The 15,477-nt window shown below is 34.4% G+C and overlaps 4 protein-coding genes across 4 annotated transcripts; 1 reads left to right on the top strand and 3 right to left on the bottom strand.

Annotated features, from left to right (window-relative positions):
- Positions 1 to 8: 8 nt before the first annotated feature.
- LOC107487675 (acyl-CoA-binding domain-containing protein 3) lies at positions 9 to 1,734 on the bottom strand. Its single transcript, XM_016108370.3, has 3 exons — positions 912 to 1,734; positions 687 to 792; positions 9 to 396 (listed from the first exon to the last, which is right to left on the bottom strand). Exons 1-3 carry the CDS (start codon positions 1,586 to 1,588, stop codon positions 340 to 342), a joined length of 840 nt encoding a protein of 279 aa, XP_015963856.1. The 5' UTR covers positions 1,589 to 1,734; the 3' UTR covers positions 9 to 339.
- A 2,948-nt stretch (positions 1,735 to 4,682) lies between these two features.
- LOC107487674 (uncharacterized protein At2g23090) lies at positions 4,683 to 6,119 on the top strand. Its single transcript, XM_016108369.3, has 3 exons — positions 4,683 to 4,889; positions 5,125 to 5,165; positions 5,741 to 6,119. The coding sequence occupies exons 1-3, from the start codon at positions 4,817 to 4,819 to the stop codon at positions 5,858 to 5,860; spliced, it is 234 nt and encodes a 77-aa protein (XP_015963855.1). The 5' UTR covers positions 4,683 to 4,816; the 3' UTR covers positions 5,861 to 6,119.
- Positions 6,120 to 6,641: 522 nt separating this feature from the next.
- On the bottom strand, positions 6,642 to 10,798 carry LOC107487672 (casein kinase II subunit alpha-2). Its single transcript, XM_016108368.3, has 10 exons — positions 10,224 to 10,798; positions 9,489 to 9,618; positions 9,091 to 9,285; positions 8,647 to 8,804; positions 8,012 to 8,102; positions 7,837 to 7,902; positions 7,498 to 7,580; positions 7,218 to 7,281; positions 7,022 to 7,090; positions 6,642 to 6,877 (listed from the first exon to the last, which is right to left on the bottom strand). Exons 1-10 carry the CDS (start codon positions 10,307 to 10,309, stop codon positions 6,818 to 6,820), a joined length of 1,002 nt encoding a protein of 333 aa, XP_015963854.2. The 5' UTR covers positions 10,310 to 10,798; the 3' UTR covers positions 6,642 to 6,817.
- Positions 10,799 to 11,603: 805 nt separating this feature from the next.
- Positions 11,604 to 15,068, bottom strand: LOC107487671 (ribonuclease III domain-containing protein RNC1, chloroplastic). Its single transcript, XM_016108367.3, has 6 exons — positions 14,570 to 15,068; positions 13,993 to 14,481; positions 13,183 to 13,384; positions 12,756 to 12,956; positions 12,422 to 12,508; positions 11,604 to 12,236 (listed from the first exon to the last, which is right to left on the bottom strand). Exons 1-6 carry the CDS (start codon positions 14,878 to 14,880, stop codon positions 11,919 to 11,921), a joined length of 1,608 nt encoding a protein of 535 aa, XP_015963853.1. The 5' UTR covers positions 14,881 to 15,068; the 3' UTR covers positions 11,604 to 11,918.
- Between the last annotated feature and the right edge of the window lie 409 nt (positions 15,069 to 15,477).

Below are 15,477 nucleotides of genomic sequence, written 5' to 3'. Positions count from 1 at the left end.
TCCCAGAAAAAAAAAAGAAACAGACATTATATTGATTGAATCATATACGTATAGACAAATTCGTGAACCTAGGGAAAATACAGAATTATTATTTAATAATGTGACCTAAACTACAACTCACTAATTACTAATTTAACTACTTAATATTGTACCCTCATGTACTTCCTCAATCGCAGGGATCTGCATCATTCTCAAAGAAACTATCGTTTTGCACATGAAGAAAGAATGCTGCAACTACTTGTGGGAAACGCAACTCCATTACCATATGTATATATGTAGGTCCAATTGAGTGTGCATTGACCTTATTATGTCCACCATCTTTTAGCTTTTTGTACATACCTATGCCTTCAAATCCGAAGATCTGTGTATATCTGCAGGAACCGATTTAGCGTTTTCCTGTCATTTAAAAAAGACATGAAAAATTTCAATCATGGTATGATAAAAAAACACATCAACTAAGACTTAATACTTAAATGAGAAACCCAATAGTAAGTAATAAACATCCCATTGAGTCTACCATCACAATCTGGGGTAGTTGAAGGGAATTAACTAGGGTAGGTACCGGGTACATTATTATTCAAATTGTACATAAAATCCTATCTTCATCTTTACTTCTTTTAGTAAAGGGCAAGCAATTAATATAAAACTACATAGAGGTATATCAAATCATATTTATAGTCACTTACATAAGGAGAATCTATCCCCCAACCAGGAATGTTTTCTGAAAGAAGGCTGATATATCGCTCCATGGCCATCTCTGGATTCATATTCCCAAGTTGCTGCCACGCATTCCTTTAATAAAACAAATAATAATCCGTTTAGCACATCAAAATATCTAATATTCTAATATAAGAGCTATAACCCTAAGCAACTCAAACAAGAGATTTTTTGAGAAAATATGAATTAAATACCACTTTGCTCGAGCAGAGAACTTGAGTGCCATTGGCTGTGGTTGCCTACAAGGACCCTCAGTTGCTATTCTGTGATAACCGTATAACTTCATCTTCAGAGCATTACCAAGACTCGCAACTGCTTCAGCATTGACCTTTGACCCAACAAATAAAACTGCTTCACCAAAACGCCTCTCCAACTCTGTTCTCTCTATTCCCTCCCAATCATCATCATCATCATCATCATCCTGCTCAGCAATCTCATAATCATTATTATTATTATTGCAATTTTCATCACACTGCGAGATCTCAAACTCTACCACATCTGATTCAACCTCTTTAGCAGAATTATTGTCTGCCAAATCCACGACTTCGATTTCATTGTAAACTCTTTCCTCGCCATCAACATCACCTGAATTGCGAATCTTTGGCGATCCACAACTCACATGCAATATTTCTGGAACTGCAAGCTTATCCAATACTGATTTGTCTCTAGATTCATCAAATTTCGCCACAACCTGAACAACTTCTTCAGATTTGACTCCATGATCATGATCATCATCATGATGATCACTTGCAATAACGGACACTTCCTCATTTGCATCCAAGTTCGGCGTCACGGACAAGACCTTGATGAAAATCAGAGGAAGCAGAAGAGAGAGAGCTATGGTGGAGGCAAGATCCCATAAAAGCTCCATCAATGACTTGATAGAGGATAAAGAAAAAGAATTTATGGCTTATGTGTTTGTGTTGTGAGAGACAGAGAGAGAGAATTGAGTGTGTTATTTGTGATGATAACATAACCGACAGGGAGAGAAGGGAGAAAATAAAAGTCGGCTTCATTTGCATCAAAAAGAGAGCAAGGTATATTCTAATTGGGGAGTGTTAGGGGAACAATGATTATCATGAACAACATAAACAACCACTAATTAAATATAAGTATATTACACCTTAATTTAATATTATTTATTAAATTTACTCTTTTAACCTTATTAATTCACATTATTTATACATTATTTAAAAATATTATTAGTTACTTATACTTTTTCATTCTAATTTTGCTAATGTTAGGTGTGATTATGCAAAAATATTTATGTTTACTAATTACTAGTCTTGTGTATACTATTTTTATATTTTTTTTGTTTTTTATATTAAAAAAAGATAAGAAATAAGGAAACAAAATATTTATTTTTTGTATCATAAAAAATATACAAAATAAGTGTATAAAAGTAGTATAACGTTATATTTTTATGATGCACTTCTGTTTTAGGATTTATATACATGTTACGTTTTACTCAAGCCATGTATATATGCCAGTCGGTGTAAGAAAATGACCCTTCCACCACCACCATACTACATCGGTGGCACTGCCACAAAGAGCCAGGAACCTTACCCGCTCATCACATAATTTCAAATGATTTTCTTTTCTCTAAGAATAATATTATCGGATCAGTCAATTTCCACTGGGATTCAAAACAGGTTCCTAGCTAGGTTTTTTAGGCTGAAATCATCGGTCATTTTGTAGTTTGTTAATAACACCCTTATTTGTTAGGTGATTATTTATAAGAATTGATATTTTAATATATTTAACTTAACATAATAAATATTTATATTTTAATTATTATTTTTTTTATAAAAATATTGTAGTATTGTTAACCTTAAAGGTAAACAAAGGTCAAGATTTTCAAGTCATTATCTCTAAGGAATTAATATTTACTAGTATAAGCATAAGCATATCTATTAAAAAATTCGTCACATTTATAATGAGATCACAGTCAAGTTATTTGAGTTCAATTGTTTTTATAAACTGTACCAACTCTTTTATTCTTTCTGTTTTTTTTTTCATCAACAACACACAATATACTATTTGTTGGGTTGACTGGTTGTAATTGAAAAGAAAAAAAAAATCGATTTAGGACATTTTTTCTTGTTGATGCTGAAAGCTGTCAAAGCACCAGAGGTTTATCAGACAGGTATTCACTTAGTTTTCTATGTAGTTTTTGCCATACCAAATCAACTTTTTCCTCATAGTCAAATCTAATTTCTTAAGAAATAGCATACCTTCTTTTGCTAGCCTTTTCTTTTCTTCTAGAAACTTTAACGAGAAACATTTGGTATGTAAATTCTAGTGAAATCATATATTTATATATGTATGTCTCTATTTCTTTCTTCTCTATTATTTTTACATTTTTTTGTTTTTTTTTTTCCTCACTTGTTTTTGTGTGTTGTCTAAGCAAAGTTGTCCAGACTCGCCAAGGTAGTGAGTTAGACTATTATTATTCCAGATTAACACGTTTTATCTATTATAAAATTATTATTGAATATACCATTTGTAAAAGTTTAATTAGAATGCATTGAATATACTACCAACCAATCATATTCATAACTATTTAAGTACTAGGTGAAAAGAATTTAGTAGAATTTAATAAATATTCAATTTAGTATGAAAATTTATAAATAAGTCTCAATTTAGTCTTTAAAATAATATTTATTTTTAGAGACTGAGGAGTCAGACTCAATATTGTATTTAATGGATAGAGATCGAAACTAAAATTTTAATATTGGAATACAAAATTTCAGTCCCTTCAATACTTTTAAATAATAAAAATTGAAAACACAAAAAATTGAAATTTTTAAAAATAAAAACAAAAAATTTTAATAACATTTTCTTTTTATAATTAAAGATATTTTAATAAATATTCTTATTTCATTCTTATATTTATCTTAAATAAAATAGGACACTAAGACATAACTTAGTCTTTTGCTTAATTTGGTAAAGCTTTTACTTTTCAAAATAGCTTGTAAGAGTTAATTTTTAATATATGACTTTTTAAAAGTTGTAGTATTTATGTTTGATAAATCAAATTAAAAATAGCTTTCAATAAACACAAGAAACAACAATTGCGTTTGGTAAAATATCTTTTAAAATTTAAAAATATTATAATAGACATAAATGCGAGCATTAAATTTGAAAATTAGTTAACATATGAAGTTATATTAGACATTTAAATTTTGAAAAGCACAAGCCAACTTTAAAAAGCTTTATCTTATATGCTTTCAAAAGTACCCCGATCTTTTAAAAATTACAAGTATAAGCACATAGTCTTTTTTATTTACCAAATACAAAATGAGAAACTTGAATTTTTAAAGAGTACAAACACCTTTTGGAAAAAATTTACCAAATCAAACCTTTGTCTCTTAGTCCCAATCTCTCTAACATTAACAGACTATTGATATGAATAGCCGAATCCGACACTGAACTCTCTAAAGTCTAAAACAACATCATTTTAGTTTCAACACTCAAATAATTCCAGAACAACATCATAAGTTGTATTTATTAAAATTTTTTTTCCCAAAACAAATGATACGGTATCACTTTTGTACTATTTAAACGTTAATAGATTTCAGAATGCTATTTTATGTCCATGTTAATTTGTCATTATAAAATTTGAAAATTAAATAAAAACCATTAAAATTTTATAGGCTAAATTAAGATTTACTTACAAATCTAGAAACCAAATTAAATTAAATAATAACTCTAAACTTAATACTCCAAAAACACATAAGAGAAGTAGTGATAAATAAGTTTATATAAAAACTTGTTATTAAATTATTAAAAACAAAATTACAGGCACAATAAATAAAGAAATGAAATTCTTTGGGCTTGGGCTAATAGGCTTAAGCCCGCCCTTTGTTAGAAAATAGAAAGAAAGTAAAACTTTACCAAAAACAAAAAGAAATAAAGTAAAATAATAATAATGTAATAATATATCGCTTGACTGCTTGAGGCATATATCGTCGCCATTCATATTTCCCTGTGGTTCTTTGCTTGGTGCTTCCGCGACTAAGCTCGCTCCCCTTTTGGGAAATAATAATAATAAGAAGAATAATTAGGGTTTCGTGGTTCTCAGCTCGCGCACCCAGTCATGGGAGGAGGCAATGGGCAAAAGGCAAAGATGGCTCGTGAGAAGAACCTCGAGAAGCAGAAGGCCGCAAAAGGTAAAATTTTCTACCTTCTTTCTCTCTCTATATATATAATTATCTCTAACCTGTCGATTTCTGTTCGTGCATCCTATGTGTAGCTAGAAACAAGAATCGCAATTAGATTTAGAAACCACACTTTGGAGGCAAAAAATTTTTGAATTCTGATTTGGTTAAAAAGAAATCTAGAAAATTGAGATGTGTTAGATCCGGTGTAGTTGTTGATTCTAATTGTTTTCTTTATACGTGTCAGGAAGCCAGCTGGATTCAAACAAGAAAGCTATGTCGATCCAGGTAATTTGGTGATTATAGTCTCATAGTACTTCAATTTCATTCGTGTCTGCTTTGTCCTGTTTTCAACGAAAATATTAATGAATGGTTCTCTGGTGGAAAAGGTAACATAATAATAATAAATAAATAAAGAGCTGTAAAGTAATTGATCAATTTTTTTTTCTTCAAAGAAGAATATTTCATCTGCATCAAAACCTTGGGAAATTGTTCCTTTTTTTATTTTTATTTTTTGTTTTGGTCTTGACTTCTTGGTTATTGTTCTTGTTCGGTTGGGGGATCTTTACCATATTGCTATACCTTTTAACTGTATGATCTAACAAGTCCGAAGATATGTTCTTAAAAAGACTATCATGTAAAAGTTATGCAATGTGTTTACTAATATATTAAGATTATTGATGGTTTAATACCCAAATTCACTTAGATTTGAATCCAGTATGTGTAAGGAATATATGAATGCACTAGGAGAGATAAAAGAACAAAAGGTGAACCTGACTGTTTATTCACAAGGTTTATTGCTAAAGTGATTGAAGCGGAATTGTACTTGACTGATAAAATAATGCTGTGATTGATGATTGCAGTGCAAGGTATGCATGCAGACATTTATGTGCACCACATCAGAAGTGAAGTGCAGGGAGCATGCCGAAGCCAAACACCCTAAATCTGATGTTTATGTTTGTTTTCCTCACCTTAAAAACTAAAAAGTGAACATATTGGGGAGCACAAGTGGAGAGAACTTAATATCATCATGGCCTCTTTCCATTAATCCATTCACAGAGATCCTCCTCATATATATGTTGGCTGTGTCTGTGTGTTGTGTGGAGAGACAAGAAGGGGAGGGAGAACATTTAATATGATTTTCCCAAATTTTGGGAAAGAAACTTGTGATGCTCTCTCTTTTCTGTCACTGTAATGTTTAACGATAATTATTGTTAATATTAAGTGTCTCTTGCAGAAACATAGATTGCTGTCTTATCATGAAATCATCACAAGTTATGGCTTATATGACACTAAAGTCACCAAACCAAAAATGGATTTTTTTTGTATTCTCCAATCTGTTCGAAATCAATTCTACTTTGGTATATAACTATATATATACGTGTTGTCTCTTTGCTGCTAAAGATTGAATTTGGCTATAATGGCTGTTAATACCGGAAAAAATGATTAGTAGTTGTTTGTATCAGACCTTTACTGACATGTTTTAAACCTGCTTTAAATTTAGTTTCATGATGATATGTAAGATTTAATATGAAATTTTCATTATGACATACTCTCAAATATTTTTTCGTGGCGATTGATGGCCATTACTACCTCTTGAAATCGATGCTGGAAACTGTCGAGTGTTGACGTTGATGGCTATGCTGGATGGGGTAAATAATGTTCAAACGAGCAATCGCAAATGCAGGCCACGATATCCCATCCACCGCATTCTATAGTAGAATAACGTTGCCTAGGCTCTAAGATCTCGTACATAATCACAACTTAACAGGCACAACCTCAAGTTTCAAGATATAACATTTATTCTTCAACCGAAACATACTAGTTTCACTCCACAAGAAAATTAACTATGATAAACAGAATATAATCAAGGTTCAATTGGGAGTACTTTAAAACAATCCCGAATTATATAGAGTCGGGTTTATGGATACACAAATGATTTACTGTGTCCTCATTCTGCTACTTTCTGCAGCCCTAACTTGAGAGAAATATGGATGTGCCTGAAGGATATACGCAAAGGTGGCATCAAAAAGTTAGTACACAACTGACATATATGTGCGCGCGCGTGCGCTAAACGAAAATATTACAAACTATATATGCAACCTCAGAACCATGTTATGTCAAATTGAAAAAACTATCATTACCATTGCTTCTCTGGCTGTTAGCCTGTCTTGGTGATCATACCGAAGGAGCTTATCAAGAAAATCAATTGCCTGCATGTCAATCATGTGGAAAGAATGAGATATGTATCTATACAATATACATGCAAGAATGATAGACTGCATTGCAGGGTACACTAAATGCAAGGCCAATGCAAAATTGAAAAACTGCTTAAATGACCTCTGGTGACACAAGATGCTGATTATCTGCATTGATAAACTTAGACCATGGTTTGCGACTGTGTCTGCACAAGAAAGAGATAATAAAAGATGTGTTAAAAAAGTGATCTTTCTTTCTATACATAGCAGGAGGATATTCAGTCAAAATAAGCAGAGCAAACTTCTGATGAGATTGCTTGGACAAGGATACCTGCCTTGCCCTGAAATGATAAGTTGTAAATGAAATTAACTAAATTAAAACTGATGAAATATGTGGAAAATTAATTAAAGACAATACTTACCTTCCAACAAGAGCATCAAGTTGAGGATCAAGCTCTAGATGATACTTATTCAGATACGCATTCAGTTCATCAGTCCCAAGCACCTGCATGTCACAAATAATTAATAATAACTCCTTTTTAGAAATAAATATTTCAGTATGTTTGTCAATCAAACATTAGCAATGGTGTAACTCCTTTTTAGAGATGAATATGTTAGTAAATGAAATGATGGTCAGTAATAAGGGAAATGATACCATAGGCATAATCTGGAACTAAACATTTAATTTAATTTTGCAACATGATCATGATACTCATTCACTCAAACATTTATACACTATTTCAGAGCAACATGAATCTTACCTTAGCTATTTTGACAAGCTGATCATGGTTGTCATGACCATAGAAGAAAGGCTCCTTGCGAAATATCTATATCAAAACAATGAATGTTAAAAGTACATTCACTTTTATACTATCAGCATAGCTAATGCCAAGGGTAGGCCATAAATATCCAATAACCTGTAAGTATAATTCTCACCATTCCAGCAAACATGCAGCCAAGGCTCCACATATCTAATGAATAGTCATAGTCTTGCAAATCAACTAGAAGTTCAGGCCCCTTGAAGTATCTGAAAATCCAAAGCACAGCACATGACAATATATAAAATTGGAGACTATGAGCTTACAACATGATACTAAAGAGTGTTGATAGGAATCCATGTTATAGGACCTGGGTTTAGGTAACCAGAGAAAAAGGGCAGAAATTTGTTCAGCTAAAAAGAAGAGAGGGAGAGCAGCTTGCAGAGTTGAGCCAGACTAAACTCAGATCGAAGAGGGGAATCAACATTTTCATTTGTAAAAGATGCATTAATTGTTAAAGTTCTCTATAGTCTTTTTGCAGTTCTTAATTGTCACAATGTTCAGCAACAATAAATGTTGCACTCAATAAACCCAAAAAACTTCCAGAATAGTAGTGGTGTTTGGTCTTATAAGAATGATGTACTGTTGCTTCACATAACCACAACTTCAGAATTTCCTTAGGGGGAACAACAAACATGACACACAAAATGCTTAGACATTTTTTGAGTAATCTGTCAAATTTGCTAATTCCAAATTGACACTGCCTTAATGGTTCAGTGGTTCTATATCACATCAATAAATAGAAAATGTTACCTTGAAGCCACACGAACATTATATTCCTTTCCAGGATGATAAAATTCAGCAAGACCCCAATCTATTAAGCGAAGTTTTCTTAATTCATGATCAATCATAACATTATGAGGCTTGACATCTCTATGCATTATGCCTTGAGAGTGGCAGTAATCCAATGCCTGCAAATCAAAACTAAAGCAGTTAGTGGCAAGGAAAAAAATTACCAATGTATTTACTGAAAACTAAGTAATAATTTCATGATATATAACCACATGTCTATTGTCTACATAAGCAACACTATATAAGCCCTATAATTATGAGCCAAACAGAGAATACATGTAAGGATCCTAATCCACATCAAATGCACTCAATTTTTTAATTAACGGCAAAACATCAACTAAGGAAAGGAAAAATACGTATAATGACAGTTACAAAATACTAGAAGAGATTGTAGGATCTTGTTACCTTGAGGAGCTCATATATGTAATAGCGTATGTCATAATCAGTCAAGGTTGGATACAAAACTTTAAAATCTGTACTGTTGACATACTCAAATATCAAGCTAGGAGTTTTCGAATGTTGATCTCTGACAATATCAAGAAGTTTGACAATATTAGGGCCTCCACAGAGGTTCTGAAGTATTTTAATCTCCCTTTTAATCTACAAAATGACGTTGAAGATCTCATAAGAAAACTATTGCCGAGAATAACTAAAATGGCATGGTACATAGGCACTCATAACATAATCCATGGGGCAGCATATCTTAGAAGAATTGTTCTGATAAAGCACCTGTAGCTGGCTTAATTCATAGCCTGCAGATTCACAATTAGTGTAGAAAGCAACTCTAATGAAAAGAAGATTACCTTTTTTTTCTTGACAGGCTTGAGAATCTTGATTATACAGCGCTCATTGCTATTAACATTTATGCCTTCAAAAACCTCGCTATATTTCCCCCTTCCCACTTTCCGCACAACCTCATAATCATCTTGATCACTGGAAAAAGCATACAGTAGTTAACAAAACAAACAATACTGCTAGAACAAAAACTGTAAAACGAACAGGATTTAGATCCCAAAAGGTCTTAAGGCATGGGCATAATCACAGAGATAAATATCAAGATGAAATCGTCAGAAGGTCCCAAACCACATTTCCCTTTCAGCACAAGTAAACCACGAGCTAATTATAGAGTTCACACAAACAACAATCACTTTAGTTAAATAAATAAACAACCAAATAAAATGCTCATAACTTGAAGAAATTGTCAAATATGATCGTATTACAAGGTGATTTCCTACGACACATAAGCTAAGTAAAAAAGCATGAGATCCAAACCAAACAGGTATAACTTGAAGCGAAAAGGCAGAATTCCCCATCCCTTAGCTAGCTGCTACAAAAAACCGTTAAACCTATTGGAATTCAAAAGTAAAACATTAACACCAGCAGCTAAGAAACTATGCGCGCATACACACGCCTGCTTATATTGATAGCAAGAAATTCCCCTTCACTTTGTGATTTGTTGAATTATACTCTTCGGTATTCAGAACGAATAACATAGCAAATAGCAAAAAGAGAGAGATTAGGGTTCGGTGCAACGTTACCCCCATTGAACGTTGAGAGACTCATAATCCCAGTACTCTTTGGGGCGAAGAACATTTATATCAGTGTAGACGCGCGCCTTCGACATAGCGGGGCGCTCCGAATCTGAAAAGAAGAGATCTCGAATTTGTGATGATTGATTTGTGCTCGGAGAGATAGTGATGGTGGTTTTAGTTAGTTACGATGCGCAGGGTAGGGAGGATGCGCAACCGGCGCATGGAAGGGAACAGGGTTGCACAGTAGTAAAAGGCGAAGGAGGGAGAATAGTCGTAGTAATGTGATGTTGACGAGATGATGATTGGTTGGCGCGCATGTTAGCACTCATGTGCACTCCATCACCGTTTCTTCCTATGCCATCCTTCTCTGGCGCTTCGCAACAAAGGGAAAGGAAATTAAAGCTGCGTTTGGCTTTGGTGGGTTAGAGAAAAGAGAAATATCCTAAGCGGGATGGGGGGTTCTTCTTGTGTGTGATGCTTCATGCTTGGACCAAACCTGTGGGTCCATCTAACGTGAAGAATCTGTTGACGTGTAAATTACTGACTTGCCTTCATAAATATCTAGAGCTGACCCAATTTGAGAGATTCTTACTTTCTGTATTCAGGAAAAAAAAACTTACCATTTCCAAGAGGGCTGAGGTCGGAGTTACCTGCTGCTATTGTAAGCCTAATCACATGATTAATAAAGAGTTGAATGATATTTATGATTTTAGATCTTTGGGACGATAAAGAGTTGAAATAAATACTTTTATTTAATGAGAGGTACTTGCGAACCAAACTCTGAAATATATGGCAACAAAATAAGTAGCAATCATGCCAAAGGACTATGGGGAATTGCGAATTGGGGATAACCTCATCAAGTTGAACGAATTTTCCCTTTCGGTTTGATTGCGTCTTGTAAGAGTGAGTGACGATGAAAGCCCAATTATTGATACCTTGTACTTCACTATAAAAGTTAGGGCACCCGACCCAAAAGAACTTTCAACTCAAACACCTTTTAGGGAATAAAAATTTTTTTTAACTCAAATACCAAAAAAAATAAGAGAAAAGGACAAATAGATCCTGATTTTTTTATCCTGTAGACATTTTTATTATTGAAAAATACTTTTAAGTCCATGGCCTTCACAAAATTTGGACGGATCAGTCCCTCCATCCAAATGCCTCCGTCAGGAACTTATCCGTCCAGATGCCTCCGTCAGAGACTGATCCGTCCAAATTTTGTGAAAGTCAAAGACTAAAAGTATTTTTTAATGATTAGGGACAAAAATGTCCGAAAGACAAAAGATCAGAGACCTTTTTTCCTTTTTTCAAAAAATAAATAAATGTTTTAACTCAAAATATATCCTTGTAGTGAGTGTGACTTGTGAGTATGCGACATTCCACCGGTATAGCAACCAAAATTACGATTTCGTCATCATGGATATGCCTCATTGTCAGAGCCATGGAGTGTTAGTACAATTGGTCAGTCTGTATCATCATCTCCATGAACTAATAAAATACAATTATTTACATGAGCATCTTCCAAATAAGAACTTACAAATCAACTACAAGTGAATGGATCGAATCGTGATATGGAAAGCCTAAATGAAGAGAAGGAAAAAAAATGTAAAAGAAATATACCGAAAGGGAATTGAATGATATCAGAAAAATAGCAGTGCTTATGCAATGCTTATACAGCTATGTCACTCTTGTTTCTCCAATTTAGACTTCTTTAGGCTGAACCTGCTCAAAGTCAAAAACCTCAAACATTAGACGTCTCACATCGCGTTTCCCATAAACAAGATATGAAAGCCCGTGAATCGCTTGTTGAATAGATGCTGTGGCAGGGTTTCTGTTCCTCCGGTTGCGCTCGAAAGAGTCTTGTTTATCGTCAGCATATATAGCAAAACCATGAAGATGTTTCTCCCTCAAATATCTACCACAATACTTGTTCAGAAGAAGGCGTCGGTGCCTCTCTTGAAGCCATAATCCTGGAGCGTCTAAATGCTTCATCAACAATCTTTCGGCCATCACCAAATCCTTAATACAACAATTTTTTCAAAGATCAAAAAATATATATTAATACAAAAATATAAGACGGAGTAGAAATATCTTTAGAATCTGATTAGAAGCTGTGTAGTAAATGCATGATATATTTCTTAACAAAACCAGAGTCATTGGACCTATGCAGTCAAATTATCCCAAAGACAGCGGAAATAATTTACCTGTATCTTTTGGCCGATGTATTCTAATCTCTCAAAGCAAAATCGAGGATGCTCAAATTTGTACTTTGATGGATGCATGAAACAGAGCTGCAATTACATAAAACATTCAACATTAGAACTTATAACAGAAGCAAGAGAACCTTCAAACTTTTAATTTCTAACATTATATCTTCCATCGAAAGGTCTTGAAGATCCTAAAAAGTTGTTCTCATAATAAAATGCATTGTTTTGTTCAGAGATATATCAAAGGTACACCTAATCTCAACCGAAGACAGATATATGATTTTGATGGAAAGATAAGGAAAAATAAAACAGCAGGCAATAGTAGAGCTACCTGCAATCCAAGTCCAAGCTCTATGTTCCTGGCTTCTGTAATTTCTGGAATACTATCAGTCATTTCTAACGGATATCCAAGTGTCTTCATAACCTTGGGTCTGCTATCATAATCCCATAAATTTCCTCTGAATCTATGCATGCCTGGAGGAACACAAGCTCGGAACAGCCTTGGATGTGCAACCAGAGCATCTGCAGGAGGCTGAGTGAAGAACAGTAAACATCATTAATGTGTTTCCATTTAATAATAGGCATGTATTTCTGTTGCAGGGCAACAATTGACGATTGAAATTTGGCAGTACTGAAGAAAAATGTACTCAAATCTGTATGGAACAAGGCTGCATTTGAGCTGTGGACATAGTTAACAGATCTTTATGAGCTAACTATTTTTTCAAATAATATTTTAGCAGAAGATATGGAAAACTTACTCTATATGAGACAATATCTTGCCAGCTTATCTTGCCTTCAAGTTCGTTAGACACATGATCTATGTCTTCAAGTTGTCTGCGCAGTTTGGGTTGGCAATCTTCAGCATCTGGATCCATTCCAAATACTTCAAAAAGAACACGATATACTTCTGGAATACCATGACAAAGATAGATTGCACCAAACAAAGCTCCAAATACTGACCTGCCAAAGAATAACAAGGGTGAAAAAAGGAGTGAAAATCTCATTCAGAAACAGATTACGAGGAGAATCCAAAATATTTTTCTTTTATTTCCTAGATCTTCTTTAGACAGTGAGCCAGTCTAGCATCTTGATATTTTGAATTCATTAATCATTTGACAATTTTCGACTTGAAAAATAGACAATACTAAATAGATAGGTTATTGCTGTCAACATAAATCTGTACTTCATGTCACAAACCAGTGCATCAAATTAAAGATGCTAGTCCACATGCGAAACAAAATCCAGAGACAGAGGTATCTTATGTGCACAAGCATCCACTGCATCCCAATTTCAGTCAGTTATCTTGTTCAAAGGCAAAACAACATCAACAGAACTTTCATTACAAATTATCTACTCTTCAGCATCTCAAGCACACAAAACACAGTAATTTCAATATATTTCAAAAGAATATCAACGTAGGAATAAGAGAAATACGATACTAAGAAACTTTAAAGTTTAAAGCAGATAGCAATGCATATGCTAACACCAAACCTAACAAATCAAATTCAATTTGACAAGTCATAGAAACAAGAGTTCCCTCCCCAATCGGGGCCTAATTGAGAACTTACTTTACAGGTCCCTCCCTATCCTTCCTCAACATCCGATCAATATCATCATAGGGAAAAACCAAATTCTGCAAGCTTGCAGCCTTGATCCACCGAGGCAAGTTCCTCTTCCCAATCAAACCAAACACTCTCTCCCTCATCGGACCCGGCGACTCCATCGGATACCTCTGCAAGCAGAACTCTGCCATGACCAATTGCAGCACGTACTGCCCAATAAAGAACAGCCTAGAATGCCCTGACCTCACGTGGCGCGCCTTGGTCCTCTCGCAGGACGGATGCTGAAATGCCAGATACAACAAATCATCGAACTGTTTGGCAGGGTTGTCGTCCCCCAGCGCCTCGGAGGGCTCGAGAGGGTACCCCAGAGCCTGCTTGGCTTCCAGCAAGTAGTCCTCAATCCATGCCTTGTCGGCACTGTTGAGCCGCGAAGAAGGCAAGCACGAACTCAACAAGGGGAACGATTTTAGGGACATTTGTGGGCTCTTGAGGAACCTATATAGTTAGTTAGTTAGTTACACTGGATAATGTGCCTAGAGGTGAGTGCAGAAATCTGATAACTAACTGGTAAGTGGTAACTAACCTGTCAGCGAGTTTGTTGTCGTCTAATGGGGGCTTCAAGAGGAACCTTCTTGTGGGACCTTTCTTCTTAGGAGAAGTTATCTTCTTGCGTTCGGCGAGCTCCTTGAGGAGAGGATGGGGGCTGGTGTTGGGGAGTTCCTGCTGCGGCGGTTCCAAGGCTACGGCGAGAATGCGAAAGCTCTGTGGATTCCGGTTTCTGGAATTGTGGTTTTTGATTGGGAAGGGGGAGAATGAAGAGGAGAAGGAATAGCTGGAAAGCGCGGGTGAACATGGTTTCGGGGAGAGTAAGGAGGAGGAAGAAGAGAGTTCCATTTGGAGGAAGCTAATTGTGGGGAAATGGGAGAAAGTAGGGTTTGAACATTAGGAGGATTGATCACTGGGTTATGCTAGCTTGTGTGAATGGGTTTGACGCCATAGACGAGGGGTTTAGTTGCAGGGTTTAGGAGTTGGACCTGCGAAGGTAAGATAAGGTGAAGCTGAAGCAGCTCGTCGATGACGATGTGACGCAGACTAGATAAAAGATATTTGATTTTTTATCTATTAGAATAAATAATAAACAGAATAATTACCTAAATCACTTTCCAAAATTCTAAAATCAGATATTTTAGTTTTTCAAAAAAATTAATACACAGATTAATTTTTAAAATTTTGTTTTAGTAGATAAATCAGTCATTACTTTATTTTTCAGCAAAGTAATTACTCATATCAATCCCTAAAAATTTTAAAAATAAATATTTTAGTCTCCAACAAAACTAATGTACAAATTAATTCTCAACGTTTCTCTCAATTAGACATAATAGTCATCCGTCTAAAAAAATAAAATAAAATTATTATTATTATTATTATTATTAATTACACAATAACATTATAATATATTTTTTATATTTTTTAAACAAAAATAATAATAAA

This window comes from Arachis duranensis, chromosome 5, assembly GCF_000817695.3.
Source record: "Arachis duranensis cultivar V14167 chromosome 5, aradu.V14167.gnm2.J7QH, whole genome shotgun sequence".
In the NCBI taxonomy this organism is placed as follows: Eukaryota; Viridiplantae; Streptophyta; class Magnoliopsida; order Fabales; family Fabaceae; genus Arachis; species Arachis duranensis.
This window is presented reverse-complemented; position numbering and strand designations above follow the sequence as displayed.